The following is a 14,001-nucleotide window of genomic DNA, read 5'->3' as shown; positions in this document are numbered from 1 at the left end:
ATACAATCAACACCACATGGTGAATCGCTTGCTGATAATGCACGGGCTCTATATACCCAGTCCAAGTCGGTATTACATAAAGACACCTGGCAACCCATCTTGCCAGCCATGATGAACAACCCATAAACGCCGAGTAAAGCTCTTTTCCATCCTGCCGTCCATTCCCATATCTAGAAAGCAAGGAGCTTGGACCGCTCTGTCTCTCTCTCCACCTCGATCTCCTTCCTCTTGCGTGCCGATGGCTTGACGGCCCGACCTCTCTTCCGCTTATCACCGGCCTTCTTCTTGATCTCCTCGTCGTCGTCCTCCTCACTGTCATCCTCATCATCGTCATCGTCTTCGGCATCATCCTCTTCCTCGCTGCCCAACCAGTCCTCGATATCCGCGAGTTCTTCGTCGCTTTCATCAAAGTCAGAAACATACTCGACGTTTCCGTCCTCTTCCTCGTCCTCCTCTTCCAGCTCCTCCTCCATCTCCTTCTCGGACTCATCATCATCCTCAATACCCTTGTCCATGTCCTTATCGCGGGTGCCCTCGCCCTCGTTCTCAAGAGCATTGAGCACCTTCTTCCAGATAGTCGCATTGCAGTTGAGGGGCTGGTCTCCGTACGCGCCTTGTCGCAGTCTTTCAAGAAGCTCTCTCTCGATCGTCCTCTCCAGCTTGGCCGCCGCAAGGGCCTTGCGTTCTCTGGCGGCTTCACGTGCCTTGATCTTTGGCGCCATCTTTGGTACGAGCTGTTCGCCAAGTCTGGCTTCCTCGGCGGCGAGCTTGCGCATGCGGGTCGCTACTTGTACGAGTCTCGTAAGACGTTGCTTGCACTTGTGCTGAAGAAACTTGGGAAAGTATTGGAGCTTGTCTTCGATCTGCTGGAGGGCCGTCGCGTAGTTCTGGGAAAGCTTGATCTTCTCCCACCATTTCGCTGGCATATGCGCTCTCTCGATCTGTTGAGAGCATACACAGTTAGCCATTCGCCCATTGCCACTGTCATCTTTCGTCACAGCGATGGCCACGTACTGTCTTTATGTACAGATATATCGTGCCCTTGGGCGATGATCTGATGGTTGCATATCTGCTGTTGGCGAGAGGGCAACTTTGCCTGTTGCAAAGACCGCTGACCGAGTGTTCATTTCTGCAAAAGTTCTGGCCCTTTGTCGTCCTAAGTAAAGTCAGTTTGTGTAGCTCAAAATGGCAAATAATCTAATGCGTACTTGAGCTTGAAGGCGCAAAACTGTTCTACTCGGATAGTTAGCGACTGAGACCATGCAACCAATTCGCCTCCATGAAAACCAATGCTTACGATTTATAATCTGCCAGACGATTTCGTCAGACATGATCGCGGTTCTCGAGTTCGGCCTGTCTTGTCTGCGTTATGGTGGTGGTGAAAAACTACGCGCAGTTTTGTTGCGGGTGTGGGAGGGAGGCAAAGGTCGAGAATTCGTAGGCAAATCGTTGATTCTGGAGGGGCTCGTCCAGATGCGCTGCTGATAAATTTTTTGGAGACAGAAGTTTTGGTTGATAGCGAACGGGTCCGTGCCACCGATTATCTTATCGGAGCTACCCCCGTACCAGCCAATCAGAGATCAAGCATTGGAAGCTCCAACATGAAACTTCAATTGAATATGAAGGAAAGAAGCAATGACAAACAACGCCAGACCTGTTTTTTCCCTGCTGTATTCCCGCTTTTCTCCCTTTTGATTTTTGTCAATGTTTCGCTATGTGTTGAAGAGAGCACTCACAGCACGGCCGTGGGCATTGCCTGTTGCGCCCGCTCAACAACAACCTCAACCATGGCTGTCATGTCATAAACCCAGCATGCGGCAGTTTGGTTATGCTACGCCAAGAACTGACGACATGCTCTTCAATGAGAACGACGACACCATATATGCCTTGTCATCGGGTGCGGGAAAGGCGGGCATAGCCGTTATCCGCATTTCTGGCCCAGGTTCTTTAAGCGTAACACATTATCCATCGTGGAGTATAGTGATAAGTTCTCCATTAACATGTGATTAGGTTTACAAAGCACTATGCCCAACGAAACCTCCACCGAAACCCAGATATGCTGGTGTGAGGACGTTGCTTGACCCAGCTTCTGCCAATCTGCCCAATGGCAATATCCTGGACTCGGATTCCCTCATTCTCTACTTCCCTGGGCCCAAGACCGTGACTGGCGAAGATGTGCTTGAATTGCACGTCCATGGAGGCTCTGCTACGATCAAGGCTGTGCTTGCGGCGATTCCAAAGTGCTCGACCACGGGCAAAGTTCGATATGCTGAACCAGGCGAATTCACGAGACGTGCATTCCTGAATGGGAGGCTCGATCTTGCACAGGTGGAGTCACTGGGCGACACTCTTGACGCCGTGACAGAACAGCAACGACGCGTGGCCGTGCAGGGCAACTCGGGTGTTTTGGGCAAAACATACGAACGCTGGCGAGAGGAACTTTTGCTGGCTCGGGGTGAGATCGAGGCACTCATTGACTTCTCAGAAGATCAGCACTTTGACGAATCCCCGACCGAGCTGCTTACCAATGTCAGACGGCTAGTGGAGGGCATCTTGCATTCAATCAACATGCACAAGCTTGGCAGCCAAAAGAGTGAGCTTCTACGGAACGGTATCCGGATAGCTCTGTTGGGACCGCCCAATGCCGGGAAGAGCTCTTTGATGAACCAGATTGTTGGACGGGAAGCTTCCATTGTTTCCTCGGAAGCGGGAACTACCCGCGACGTTATCGAGGCGAATCTTGATATTCGGGGATATCTCTGTTCGTTTGCTGACACAGCTGGCATACGAACCGAGTCGACCAGGTCGATTGCTAATCTTGACGGGGACTCGAGCCCAGTCATCGGCGCTATCGAGCAGGAGGGCATCCGCAGAGCACGTCAGAAGGCAATGGATTCGGACATTGTCATCGTCTTGGCCTCCGTGGAAGCAGTAAAAGGAGGCGGTCACCAGATAAGCTATGACGTGGAGACGCTGAAATTAGCAGCTGCAGCTCAGCAGTGCTTGGTTGCGGTGAACAAGAGTGATGTTGTGGAACGAGAAACACTGGAACCGCTGATCCAAGGTTTTAAAAGTTCGGCTCTTGGGAGCGTTCAGGGTCTCCAAGGTGCCGAGCCGCTCACCATTTCCTGCAAGGCTGCGGCGACGGCGGCTGCAGGGCTAACGGATCCAGGTGGTGTTCATACCCTCACTGAGAGACTGGTCCAATCATTCTCAGAGCTCACCTCATTGCCTGGCGATGTGCATCATTTGCTTGGTGTCACTGAACGACAAAATCAACTTCTCTTTGAATGCCAGATGCATCTAGAAGGCTTCATGACGGAGGCACAAGCGTGCGGGGCCGGAAGAGAACCCGACGTTGTACTCGCGGCGGAGCACTTGCGACTTGCCGCCAACCGGCTTGCCTGTATCACGGGACGCGGCGACTCCGGGGACGTCGAAGAAGTGTTAGGAGTGATCTTCGAAAAGTAATGCTCCTTTTTGTGCAATGTGATGAAGAGACTATTGACTGACAATGTGGTACAGATTCTGTGTTGGAAAATGAATATGCAAATGCAATTCTAGTCTAACTAATAATAATATCCGTGTTGTACAAGGTCCCCATCGAGGGGCCAGAAGCTCATGATTCGTCCCGGCCATTTCGTGTACGACAAAGGAAATCCACCGCCTGTCGCCATTGACCGTGAGGTCCATCTCTTGAGGTTTTGGGATGCGATCAGGTCGCCACCCCGGATATTTATGCCGCCCGTCTATATGCATTGATGGTACATGAGGAGTATCGTCAGTGATGACGGATGAAATCTTCTAAAACAAATGGAAAAACAAAGGAGGAAACAGAAGACAGTCGGCGAGTCTTGCCCCGGTGAGCTGGCGATGGCTTCAGAGTTGAGCTGGTTATTAAGAGGGGAGAGAATGCCGGTCTGGTGTTGTGAATTTTCCGGAGGCATTTATTTGTCATCCTCTTCCTTGTCGTTCTCCCTGTGAAACGGTTAGTTCTGGTTGGAAGACTTCAAGTTGATCTCGATGGCCGGAAGGCTTACTTGTTGTAGCCGGAGCGGCCATGGTTGCGGAACTTGTCCTCCTCGTCTTCGTCATTCCCCTTGTTGTATCCCGAGCGGCCAAAGTTGCTAAACTTGTTCTCCTCATCATCCTCGGAGTTGCCCCTGAAGCATGGTGTCAGTCTATGGGGACCCCAAGATGTTGAGACGAGAGGGCGACTTACTTGTTGTAGCCGGAGCGGCCATAGTTGACACAAGGCTCAGTGGTGAAAGAAGCGAAGGCAGCCATTGCGAAGGTTTGGGTTATGGGTTGAAGTTTAAAAGCTGAGGCTAGGGATGATGGTTTGGGTGTTGATAGGTTGTGTTGGAAGAGCTTGCTGGTGGTGATGCTGTGAGTAAAAAGTTGAGCTGGCTGACGCGGTTGATGGGATGTGTTGCTGATGCTGATGATAAAAACAGGACCGGAACCTGGGAACACGAAGTTCCTTAAATATATAACTTTGAACGACATGTCAATGCCACTTGAATAGATATGCAACTTCATCTCGCCCTCTTTCCTGAACTGCCATGTAGTTGCAGGCGACAGTGCCCCGCGGGGGCCCCAAATCCGCGAGATGACATAAGGCGAAAAGAGACCTTACTTTCCTTACGTTCCCCACACGCCTTAGGCATCGTGATACGACTGGGTGATATTGGTGGAACGCCTTGTCAAGGTACATATCACGCCCCCTGGGGATGTGACTCGCACGGCATGGGCCAAAGGTACTGGACGGCACCAAGGCAAGCTGGACGAAATGCATGGCAGTTACGACAGGTTTCGGGACTGGGCCCAACGATGAGATGCATCTGCGCCTCCAAGCCGTGAGATCCGGACATCTGGTGATGCTACTCTTTGCATAGGGCCGAGAGTCAAGTACCAAACAGGGAATTAGAACGAACATCGAAACCGTTTTTGGGGGCGAATGGGATTTTTCGAAACCTGTCAATACGCACACTGGGCCACTTTCCTACACTTGCATAGGGCTGAGTGGCATCCAAAGATGGAATTGGATGGATGCCTTGGTGGCCTGTGTAAGCACCAGTGGGCTTTGCTGGGGTTACACCTGGCGCGAGCCACTTGCATGCAGCCCTCTGCGACAAAAAAGGTACCTTGCCTGAGGCTTCACAATCTTTTTCCGTTTACGTTGACGTCGTTCGGTCGCATGCTGACTACGCAGACAGAGACATTGCCAGGCACGCCGGATTCTCTATGCCCCGCTCGTCTTCAAACTGGTTTATACGGCGACATACGGCGATACACGGCGACTTCCTCGCGAGTAATACCAGCATGTCGTTGCCGGTTTAAGCCAGCGTGCCGATATCTGGTGTGCTCCAGAATCCTGCAGATGCGGCTCAGTGGTACGCGAAGTGTGGTAGACTTGTGCTCTGGTGGTACCGGTCGTCTGTCGTCTGTCTCCGACCCAGTGGAACGCATCGCCAGTGCCGGACGAGCCGCAAGCTTTCGGCAGAGCATCTGCAGCTGTACCAACAGCACGTGTTGGGCTTCCAACCACATGTCACAAGAGACGCATCTGCCACAACCGCACCTGGCTACACCTACACAGAATTTGGAATGCACATGGCTCTTCCATCAGATATCCCACATCGTCGCGAGCCGCACGTCAGACTTACGTGGTGCGACGGCTATTCCCAAGTCATGGTTCTTGAATTGGAACTGATGATGGCGGGTCATGAAGGGGCTATGTCGTCCGATATCTTATTTCCGTCTGTTATCCGCCATACGCTCCGCCAAGCAACCGAACGTCTACGTAAGGTCCCGCATCTGCCCCGCGAACGTATGTACAGACGACACGCGAGTTACTCAGCATGTCATCGTTCAACCTCAAGAATGGTGTTTAGAGCTCGTCTGTGGATAGACGAGTGTGGCATGCCAGTCACACCGACCTAGCAGCCACGCAATGTGCAGAGAGACTCCATCGGACGGAATAATGACCATACCAGCCGCAGCCAGACCTATTGGTTCCGGTGAGATTTTCGGGCCGTCAGTTTCCTGATCGGAAACAGCAAAGTCCGCCAGACCGCGACAACTTCATGTCATGAAGCAATCAAGATGCTGAATTATACGAGCGGTTACCAAGCTGCTGACTGTCAGCACGTGGAGGTCCCGCTACCACAACCGAGTGGCACAATCAGGGAGGGTTTCCGGGGAATACATTGCCGAATAGCCAAGAATCTTTGGTCATGATTGTTGAGGACATCTCACTGCTCAACCTGTCACTTTTCAACCTACTCCGGTGTCTCGGTATCGCTCTGGGAATATTGATCACGGCTGCGACTTTTGCGATCATGTCCGAGATGCATATCTGTTTCAGACTATTTCCATCTGCAGACTTAGGGGGGAGTACTGATGTTGACACCACACCATATTCGTCGGGTCGTACAGACCGCGGCTCTTCTGTGACCTTGCCGCCTGGGTTAAGCGACAGTGAATAAGTTTGCCTATTGCGGGTTTGCTTCACTGATGGTGGTGGTCGGTACGGTATGGTGGTACCTGGTGCCACGTGCGATCCAGACGAGAGGGACCCCAAGCAGAGGGCCGGGCCCCCCCCTCGTCCCGCACCATGATCATGGATGGCCCCCTCCCCCCTGGTTACCGGGACATTTTGTCTCGGCTCTCTTGAGGCACGGTCCCAGAGAACCAAATGCCCGGCTACCCGCCCGTCATCCCGGGAACGTTTGAAGCTTGGCGCGGAGATTGGTCACCGGCATTGAGCTCCGGAAGTCAAATACCCTCATTGCGTTAGGCCTTTCCAGGCTTCCACATAAAGATGCCTCAGAATAACATTGACCATCAGCACTTCTTCCAAATCTATCTTGCTTACCTTGATATCAAGACGGCGATTCGGGCATCGAACCAAAATATCACCGTGTTACTCATCTCCCATCTCGGACCGAACCTGCAGTGCAGCTTGTTCTAGGTTGCGAATAAATTCCCTTTTGCGGCTGCGGTGTCCGGTGGTTCTGAAACGAGTCGACATCCAACTGCAGCCCTACGATCAAGTGAGTTGTGGGGGCCAAGACTGGTGCTCTGACGGCTCTTTACAAGCGAACAAGGGCACACAATTGGACGGTTGGACGACATGCCATCTCATGTTCTTTTCGGGAGCGGCAGGCTGTGTGGTACAGAGCAACCAACAACTACACAGAAAGCTGCTTCCCTAGTATTTCCACTTGCCATCCACGTGCTTGGGTAGGAATGACACTACCTACCAGCCATCGTAACGCAGGAGCGTTGTTGTTTCTACCCATGTTGAGCTGAACATGTTCCCGAAAGAAGAGTCATCTGTTTTTCCTTTGCGAGAGGATGAGATGCGAAAAGGGAGGCCTGAAAGCCAAGGCTGTAGAAGCCGGAGAGCATGCAAGAGGATGCGGCCTCCTCGCCGAGCCCCGCGGACCCCAACGTCCCGTGTTCTCGGCTCTCCGCCTTTTCGACGCTGCGAGAGGGGACGTAGCGGTGTATATCGGAGGCTGTTATGGCGGGATCAATCTCGCAAGTGTACCTGTCAATCGAAGAGACAAGTTTCTTGGCGTAAGGGTGCAGCATCCAAATTTCACATTTTCAACTATCATTTTACCTATTCATCAAGGGCGCAGTTTACTAGTATTGGTGCAAGGCGCGGTGAGAACAGCACAGATGAACAAGAGGGCTTTTTCCCCAGGAAGGCTGGGGAGCTGCACACTTGATCAGCTGGTTGGCCTTGGGGATATTGCACTGTAATGTCTATCGGTCCTTTCATTCTAGATATTACGGTGCGGGACAGCCCAGAGTTGCACTCTCTGGCGTGGCTGTTGTTACAGTTTGTATCACTCACCACACCGCACCTTTACGGGCCCGGTATTTGCTTTCCTGTTGACAGAGGCTTATTCGCCCGGGTGTCTTGACGGGCCCGAAAAGTGATGGTTTCACTGCCACGTTTTTTTTCGTCATCGGATGGAGCACACGGAGGGGATGGTTTCGTGGCTTTTGGGGAGGACCGGTCGATCAGGAGTGACTGACTGATTGTTGTGGCGGTATTGATGCCGGCAGGTTGGGATGGGATGTATTGGATGTGATGCTTGGGTGTTCGAGTTTCTGCCTGAGTTGATGATGACATAACCGGGTGCTGACTACGAGGTTGGATGGCTCACGGGGGGAGTTCAGCTTGCTAGCTACTTCTGCCGAGGCTGGCGATGTTGCTGGTGAGGGCGGATACCTACGCCTTGTTTTCCCGTTTTGCTGGGCTATGGTATGTACATTTCTTGGGGTGTGGAGATGGGTGTGGGAGGTCTGGGGAAGACAGGAGAGGCGAGGTGGGCTAGGCTTTCTTGGTTGAGATGTATGTTTGTTTGGTTTATCTTGTGTTGTGTTATGTTGCCTTCCTATTCCGGCTCGCCGAGCGCGGGTTAGGCAGCCAGGCTGTTTCATTGCCCCCTTTTTTTTTCACTTATGTGTCGACCTATCACGAAGTCAACAATAGTTTCATAGATTTGAAGGGTCTCGAAAGTGTTGAGGGTCTAGCGTTGCCCTGAGTCACGGAGTTGCAGGAGTCTGGACTCATTCTACTGGCTTTGTGGTAACCGAGCTGCGGAACTCTGGGCTCGTTCTACTGTCGTCGTCGTCGTCGTCGTTGTCATCGACATTGTCGGTTCGGTGGATTTCGTGAGGTAAACTGGGACTTGAGGTCAGCATGTGGCAATATCAAGGAGGTTGCTGAGTAAGAGATCGTCTTTGCTATGCTGAATATATGCCTATCAACATTTGTGATGTTGAAACTAATGACTTGCAGAAGTCTAGACTCACCGACATTGTTACGACTCTAGGGAAGATGAGATGGACGCTCATTAGGCATCGGGCCTTGTGATATCAGGCTGGACTGTCTAGTATAGATGCCGGATAATGGATCTCGTCACCGGTAGGTGTGTGGGTAGCTACCAGTGTCCTATACCATGGCTTCCAGGGCTTGGGTGGTCAACTTGCGAGTACTTCTACACAGCCAACGTTAATGGTCTTGAATCTACGAAGTCGTGGAAGTCTAGGTCCATCCACCATTGGGCTTATCTCCATTTGGCGGGTTTCGATCAGGCATCCGGCGATATCATGCTGGATGCTGAATAACGGCTCTCACTCCATTCTTGTTGTGCGAGTGGGTCGAATGAAGAACCGTACATTTGATGACCTTGATTCAGCGGCTAGGCCGGTCGACCACGCATATATCCCCACACACACCTATACTCATGACCTGGTCCTGGCCGCGCGGGAATCTTTTCTTTTCTTGTCGCTTGATCGACGTTGGGGTCGGGCTGGCCGGGTCTAGATCTAGGCCGGCAGGTTGTTATTTTTGGGCAACTTTGCTGCTTTGGGGGTTGATGAGGTCTAGATGGTTCTAGATGGTCATAGGCAAATGTGTTTCTTTGAGGGTTGGTATGGTGGAGCTCTACTCTTGTTGGTATATGGTGGCCTTTTAGGGGCTCAAGATATGAGGGCACTAATATGGCAGTTGGTCAGCCTTAAGGGCGGAAGACGGCTGGTGTGCGGGTAGGGCTGAGTGTGTGGGTGTGAGTCTTGACTGAGATAGTACCGGCTGCGGACAAGGCCAATGAAGCGGTGAGAATCCGGGGGACATTTGCCACAAAGACGGTAGGCGATTACAAAAGGGCTGGTATTACATGAACTTGGGGGTTGAATAATATGGCCTCCTAGGTTGCAGCAGTAGGTAGTCGGGCTTAGTCACTGAGGAGTCGCCTAACGGTTACGTTCCGGAGTGGTTAGGTAACTTGATGGTGGGTGTTGAAATCAAAACCAATTGGACTGATTTATCAGGCTGAGAAATTGGAAGTAGAAGGCTTCCATTGCAGGCTTCGAGGCTTCTGGAAAATATTTTGAAATGTTGGCTGGGTGTGAGTAAGCAAATGGGATTGGGTCTCAACACCTAGTCTGATGCTGAGGCGCAGTCCTTGACTGAGTAGGCAAGGTATCTTCTATTATTTTGCGTTCATACATTTTTGAATCATGCCTGAGTACAGATCCTCAATGTTGGAATCCATGAGAGCTAGATGGAAAGGGGGCATCTCAGGGGTCACAGTGTGTCTACACAGTGCGCACCCATTGATTGAAGGGAGCTCGGGCCCCTGTCAATCTGCAGCAATCAGCCACACGGAAAAGGGAGCAAGGTTTCAAAGCGTCTTCTGGTTCCTGAGCCTCACGCCTCTTTCGAGAAAAGGAAAAAACAACGACCCCTCCTTGTGATTTCCGGCCAGATGATGGTCTGCGGTTGTGGTTGACAAACTCTCGAGTCGTTCCTTAATCTTCTTCTTCACTTTACGATTTTTTGATCATACCCGAATTCCACAGCCATAATCTACCTAACTGGTCAGCCCAGCCAGACTCTGCTTTGGGTTGAAGCTCCACCATTAAGTCTGTTCCTGGCATCTTGTCGTTGAGAGCCTCTTACGAAGTTGCTCCAGCCCAACCGAAGGAAAGGGACCCCAGCTTTGCGACTCTTGGGTTCTTTTGGGGAAAGGTTATTTGGCCGCCAGTTGTGGGACCCTCTCATAGACGCCCCCCCCCCCTCTGTCATTGTTGCCGCGCCGAATACTGCCCCCAAGACTCGTTGTTGATCGCTGCTGTGATCGCCGCACCGTCACGATGCCGAGTAAGTCCACGATCTGACTTCTTTCTCTCGACTGCTCTTGCCCTCTTTCTGCCCTCTGCGCTCTACTCTCGACGACGAAACGAACACCTACCCCGCCGCCATCTGCCACCAAGCTCTGCGCCTACCTCTCCACGCACGCCGTACCTTCCTTATCGTTGCGAAACAACAACCTGCCCTACCTTTACGCATCCTCGAGCTCGGGGAGTGACGCATCACAAGCTCTCCCACCACTGTGACACCACCGCTGTTCCACGCACACATCGCATACCGTACGCAACACAAGACAATACCCCCCCAGCCATTCGCTGTCTCGTATCTTTGTGTTCGGCGCCTACGGCAACAAACCCAACGACGGATCCCCGTCTCTTCACCTCTCTTTTCTTATATATTCTACTTTGAAAGCACCGTTCACTAATCAGCCATGGAAGCTCTTCTTGAGGATGCGTACATCAACTCCCAGGTGGCGTAGGTCAATTCCATTTCGTCCGCCTTCTCCGAGCACCTTTGCTAACCGCTTGCCTGCTTTCATTCAGGAGCTATCCTGTATCGATGCTCGAGGACCACGCCATCGCAGTTGACGCGACCTACTATCTCCACCTCCAGCTCGATTCACAGCCCAGCGAACCCCTCCTCTCGGCCCTCGGGGGCGTAACCGGTATCCAGTCGCGCATTGAGAACGATCTTAACCAATGGCAGGCCAACAATGTTATCCCTTTCTTTATCTTTGATGGCCAAAATCTCAAGGGTCAAGATGAGGTCAACATCAGACGTGCTCGGGAAGGCATTGCCCAAACCGACAGGGCCTGGGAGCAGTACTTCAATGGCCAGGCTGATGCTGCCGTTCAGTCATTCGGCGAGAACACGAGTATGTAAATCGACCTGAACCCAAGGGTCGCAGGGAAGGCGACATGTCTCGCTCAGAGCTAATTGAATTAGATGCCTTTCATCCTCACAACTTCTATCGCCTTCTTCAAGGGATACTGAAGGAGAGAAAGCTTCACTTTCTTGTGGCGCCCTTCAACGCTGCAGCTCAGGTGAGCAGTTTAAGGATTGCCTGATGCCTACCGAAGGTTCTTGCTAACACGTCGTGTGAAAAGATTGCTTCGTTTGATATGACTGACTCGGACCAAGCCGGTGGTGTCATGGGGTCTGTCGAGCTCCTGATGTACCCCATCAATGACTGCGTGATCAGAAGCATCGACTGGGAAACTAGAACCGTCCGCGCAGTTTCCAAGACTCATCTGTTGAGTGTCCTCAACGTCACTCACCATACTTTTGTCGACCTGATGCTCATGGCGGGCACGTCGTTTCTACCGGCCTTTCCTGCCCTTACAGACGGCAACATCATCAAGAACCAACCGTCCAACATCAATGATGCTTTGAACATCCTGCGAGTCGCTCGTAAGGATGTGACGCAGGTCTGCATCACCTTTGCCGATACCCTCAAAGCACAGGATCCCAACTGGTTGGACAAGTACCGCAAGGCCCGAATGCTTGTTGACCACTTCACCTACATCAAGGAAAACGGAGAAATAACCGTTCACAACTATGACACTCTTACCCAAGACAACTATGAGTATTTGGGCCTCTCTCTTCCGCCCGAGATGTTCCATTACCTGAACACAGGTCTAATTGGGCCACGGATTCTGAACCCCATCACGCATGCTTTTACTCAGGCTGAAGCCTCTAAGAAGCAGACGTCGGCCTCGATGGAGGTTTTGCCCACCCTGGATGGGACGGTCTCGCCTGAGTACAGGAAGCTGGTTACTCAACAAACTCCCCAGATCAAAGAAGCCGCCTTGAGCTTGGTGGTAGCTCGCCTTCACCGTGCCTTCTTACACAGCACCGTCACCATGGGCGTATGGTTTGATCGGGATTTTAAGCGGAAGTTGTGGGACTTCAAGAACCAGGGCCCTTACCTGGAGCAGTGGAAAAGCTGGAGAGTGTCCGCCGAGGTAGTCGAGAAGTTGTTCCCGGATTTTGTCCACGGATCCATCTTTTCTGAAGTTCTGGCGCTTGAGAAGCCAGAGTTCGTTGCCACCACCTTTTCTCAGAAGGACAAAAAGGTGAAGAATCTGAGCCCTGACCTCATCAAATCTTTCTCCATCTGGCGGTTTCTTCACATTCGGGGCTACGTTGACAATAAACACGAACTCACCAGCTGGGGCAAGGCCTTATCACAAGCTCTCACTGCACTTCAGCCAACAGCCAAGAGGTACTGGAAGGTACCACACCTTTATGAGTCCATCATTGTCGCTCTTGAGCTCGTTCGTTTCGACTTGTTAAATGCCAAGAACAAGCATGAAGAGTTGCGCGGCTTACCCATGCACGGCAGCGAGGACGACCAATTGAGCTTGCTGTTGATCAGCAGGTGTGCGTGCCTGCTGAAACTTCGGCATGAATCCTATGGGTATACGGGGCCCCTCAGCAAGAGTCTGCTGGCTTTCCGTTCGTTGGCATCCGAGGTGCGGGCGGCAGACCGTGACTTGGTGGAGGCGATCTTGGCTTCGACATTCATGGCTGCTCAGGCTGACCGGCGGAAAGACGCCAACTGGGAGTTGGGCAACAGGTATGGGATGGGTATCTCTCCTCATTTCTACACCCAAATGTACTGACTTTGACGTTGTAGCCTCCCGTTCCATTTCGATCCCGACGTATCCCTCGGCATTGCCGTCAAGACGTTTTTTGACGAGATCAATCCCAACGACCCCGAGATGGCCAAGAAGAAGAAGAACTTTCCCTCCAGTTATATCCCCTACGCCACTGCCTTTCCGGAAGACCTCGAGATTGCCTGCGAGTTCTTCAAGGCTATTTATGCGGGTATCAAGGCGTTGCCTCAGAGCGAGCTCTCGGCCAATGACCAGGCTGTTTGGGAAAAGGCAGCAAAATACTTGGAGGCGCGGGCTTAGGATGCTTTTTCTTGGCAGAGCTCTCAAGCGTCCATCCAGGGGCTCGGCATAGTCGTCTATATGAAAGCAATGAGGAGTGTAGTGGGTGGGAGCGGGCGTAGTGGTGATGTTGATTGAGTATGGCTAGCTAGCGAAAAAAAATGGAAAAAGACCGGAGCGTGTAGAATACAATACTGTAACCCACATCTCTGTTCAATACAAAATAGTTGATACACACAAGTAGGTTAACCTATAGGATATTGTAAACTATACCTTGAAGGTAAATTAAAAGGTACTTTAACTATCTTTAAAGACCTATTACTATCTGTAAAAGCGTAATGGCCATCTTTTAACGCATAATTCACAATAGATATGGGTTAACCTACTTGTGTGTATCAACTATTTTGTAGTGAGGGTGTCCAT

At 51.7% G+C, this 14,001-nt stretch overlaps 4 protein-coding genes across 4 annotated transcripts; 2 read left to right on the top strand and 2 right to left on the bottom strand.

Annotated features, from left to right (window-relative positions):
* Positions 1 to 170: 170 nt before the first annotated feature.
* PODANS_2_10430 (uncharacterized protein) lies at positions 171 to 1,331 on the bottom strand (the record flags this gene model as incomplete). Its single annotated transcript, XM_001911819.1, has 4 exons — positions 171 to 941; positions 1,015 to 1,156; positions 1,209 to 1,233; positions 1,298 to 1,331. The coding sequence occupies 4 exons, from the start codon at positions 1,329 to 1,331 to the stop codon at positions 171 to 173; spliced, it is 972 nt and encodes a 323-aa protein (XP_001911854.1).
* Positions 1,332 to 1,851: 520 nt separating this feature from the next.
* PODANS_2_10420 (uncharacterized protein) lies at positions 1,852 to 3,471 on the top strand (the record flags this gene model as incomplete). Its single annotated transcript, XM_001911818.1, has 2 exons — positions 1,852 to 1,953; positions 2,011 to 3,471. 2 exons carry the CDS (start codon positions 1,852 to 1,854, stop codon positions 3,469 to 3,471), a joined length of 1,563 nt encoding a protein of 520 aa, XP_001911853.1.
* Positions 3,472 to 3,947: 476 nt separating this feature from the next.
* Positions 3,948 to 4,542, bottom strand: PODANS_2_10410 (uncharacterized protein; the record flags this gene model as incomplete). Its single annotated transcript, XM_001911817.1, has 3 exons — positions 3,948 to 3,978; positions 4,041 to 4,163; positions 4,223 to 4,542. 3 exons carry the CDS (start codon positions 4,540 to 4,542, stop codon positions 3,948 to 3,950), a joined length of 474 nt encoding a protein of 157 aa, XP_001911852.1.
* A 6,141-nt stretch (positions 4,543 to 10,683) lies between these two features.
* On the top strand, positions 10,684 to 13,599 carry PODANS_2_10400 (uncharacterized protein; the record flags this gene model as incomplete). Its single annotated transcript, XM_001911816.1, has 6 exons — positions 10,684 to 10,690; positions 11,119 to 11,155; positions 11,224 to 11,555; positions 11,627 to 11,724; positions 11,788 to 13,259; positions 13,320 to 13,599. The coding sequence occupies 6 exons, from the start codon at positions 10,684 to 10,686 to the stop codon at positions 13,597 to 13,599; spliced, it is 2,226 nt and encodes a 741-aa protein (XP_001911851.1).
* Positions 13,600 to 14,001: the final 402 nt, after the last annotated feature.

This window comes from Podospora anserina, chromosome 2 (genome assembly GCF_000226545.1).
Source record: "Podospora anserina S mat+ genomic DNA chromosome 2, supercontig 2".
Classification (NCBI taxonomy): domain Eukaryota; kingdom Fungi; phylum Ascomycota; class Sordariomycetes; order Sordariales; family Podosporaceae; genus Podospora; species Podospora anserina.
This window is presented reverse-complemented; position numbering and strand designations above follow the sequence as displayed.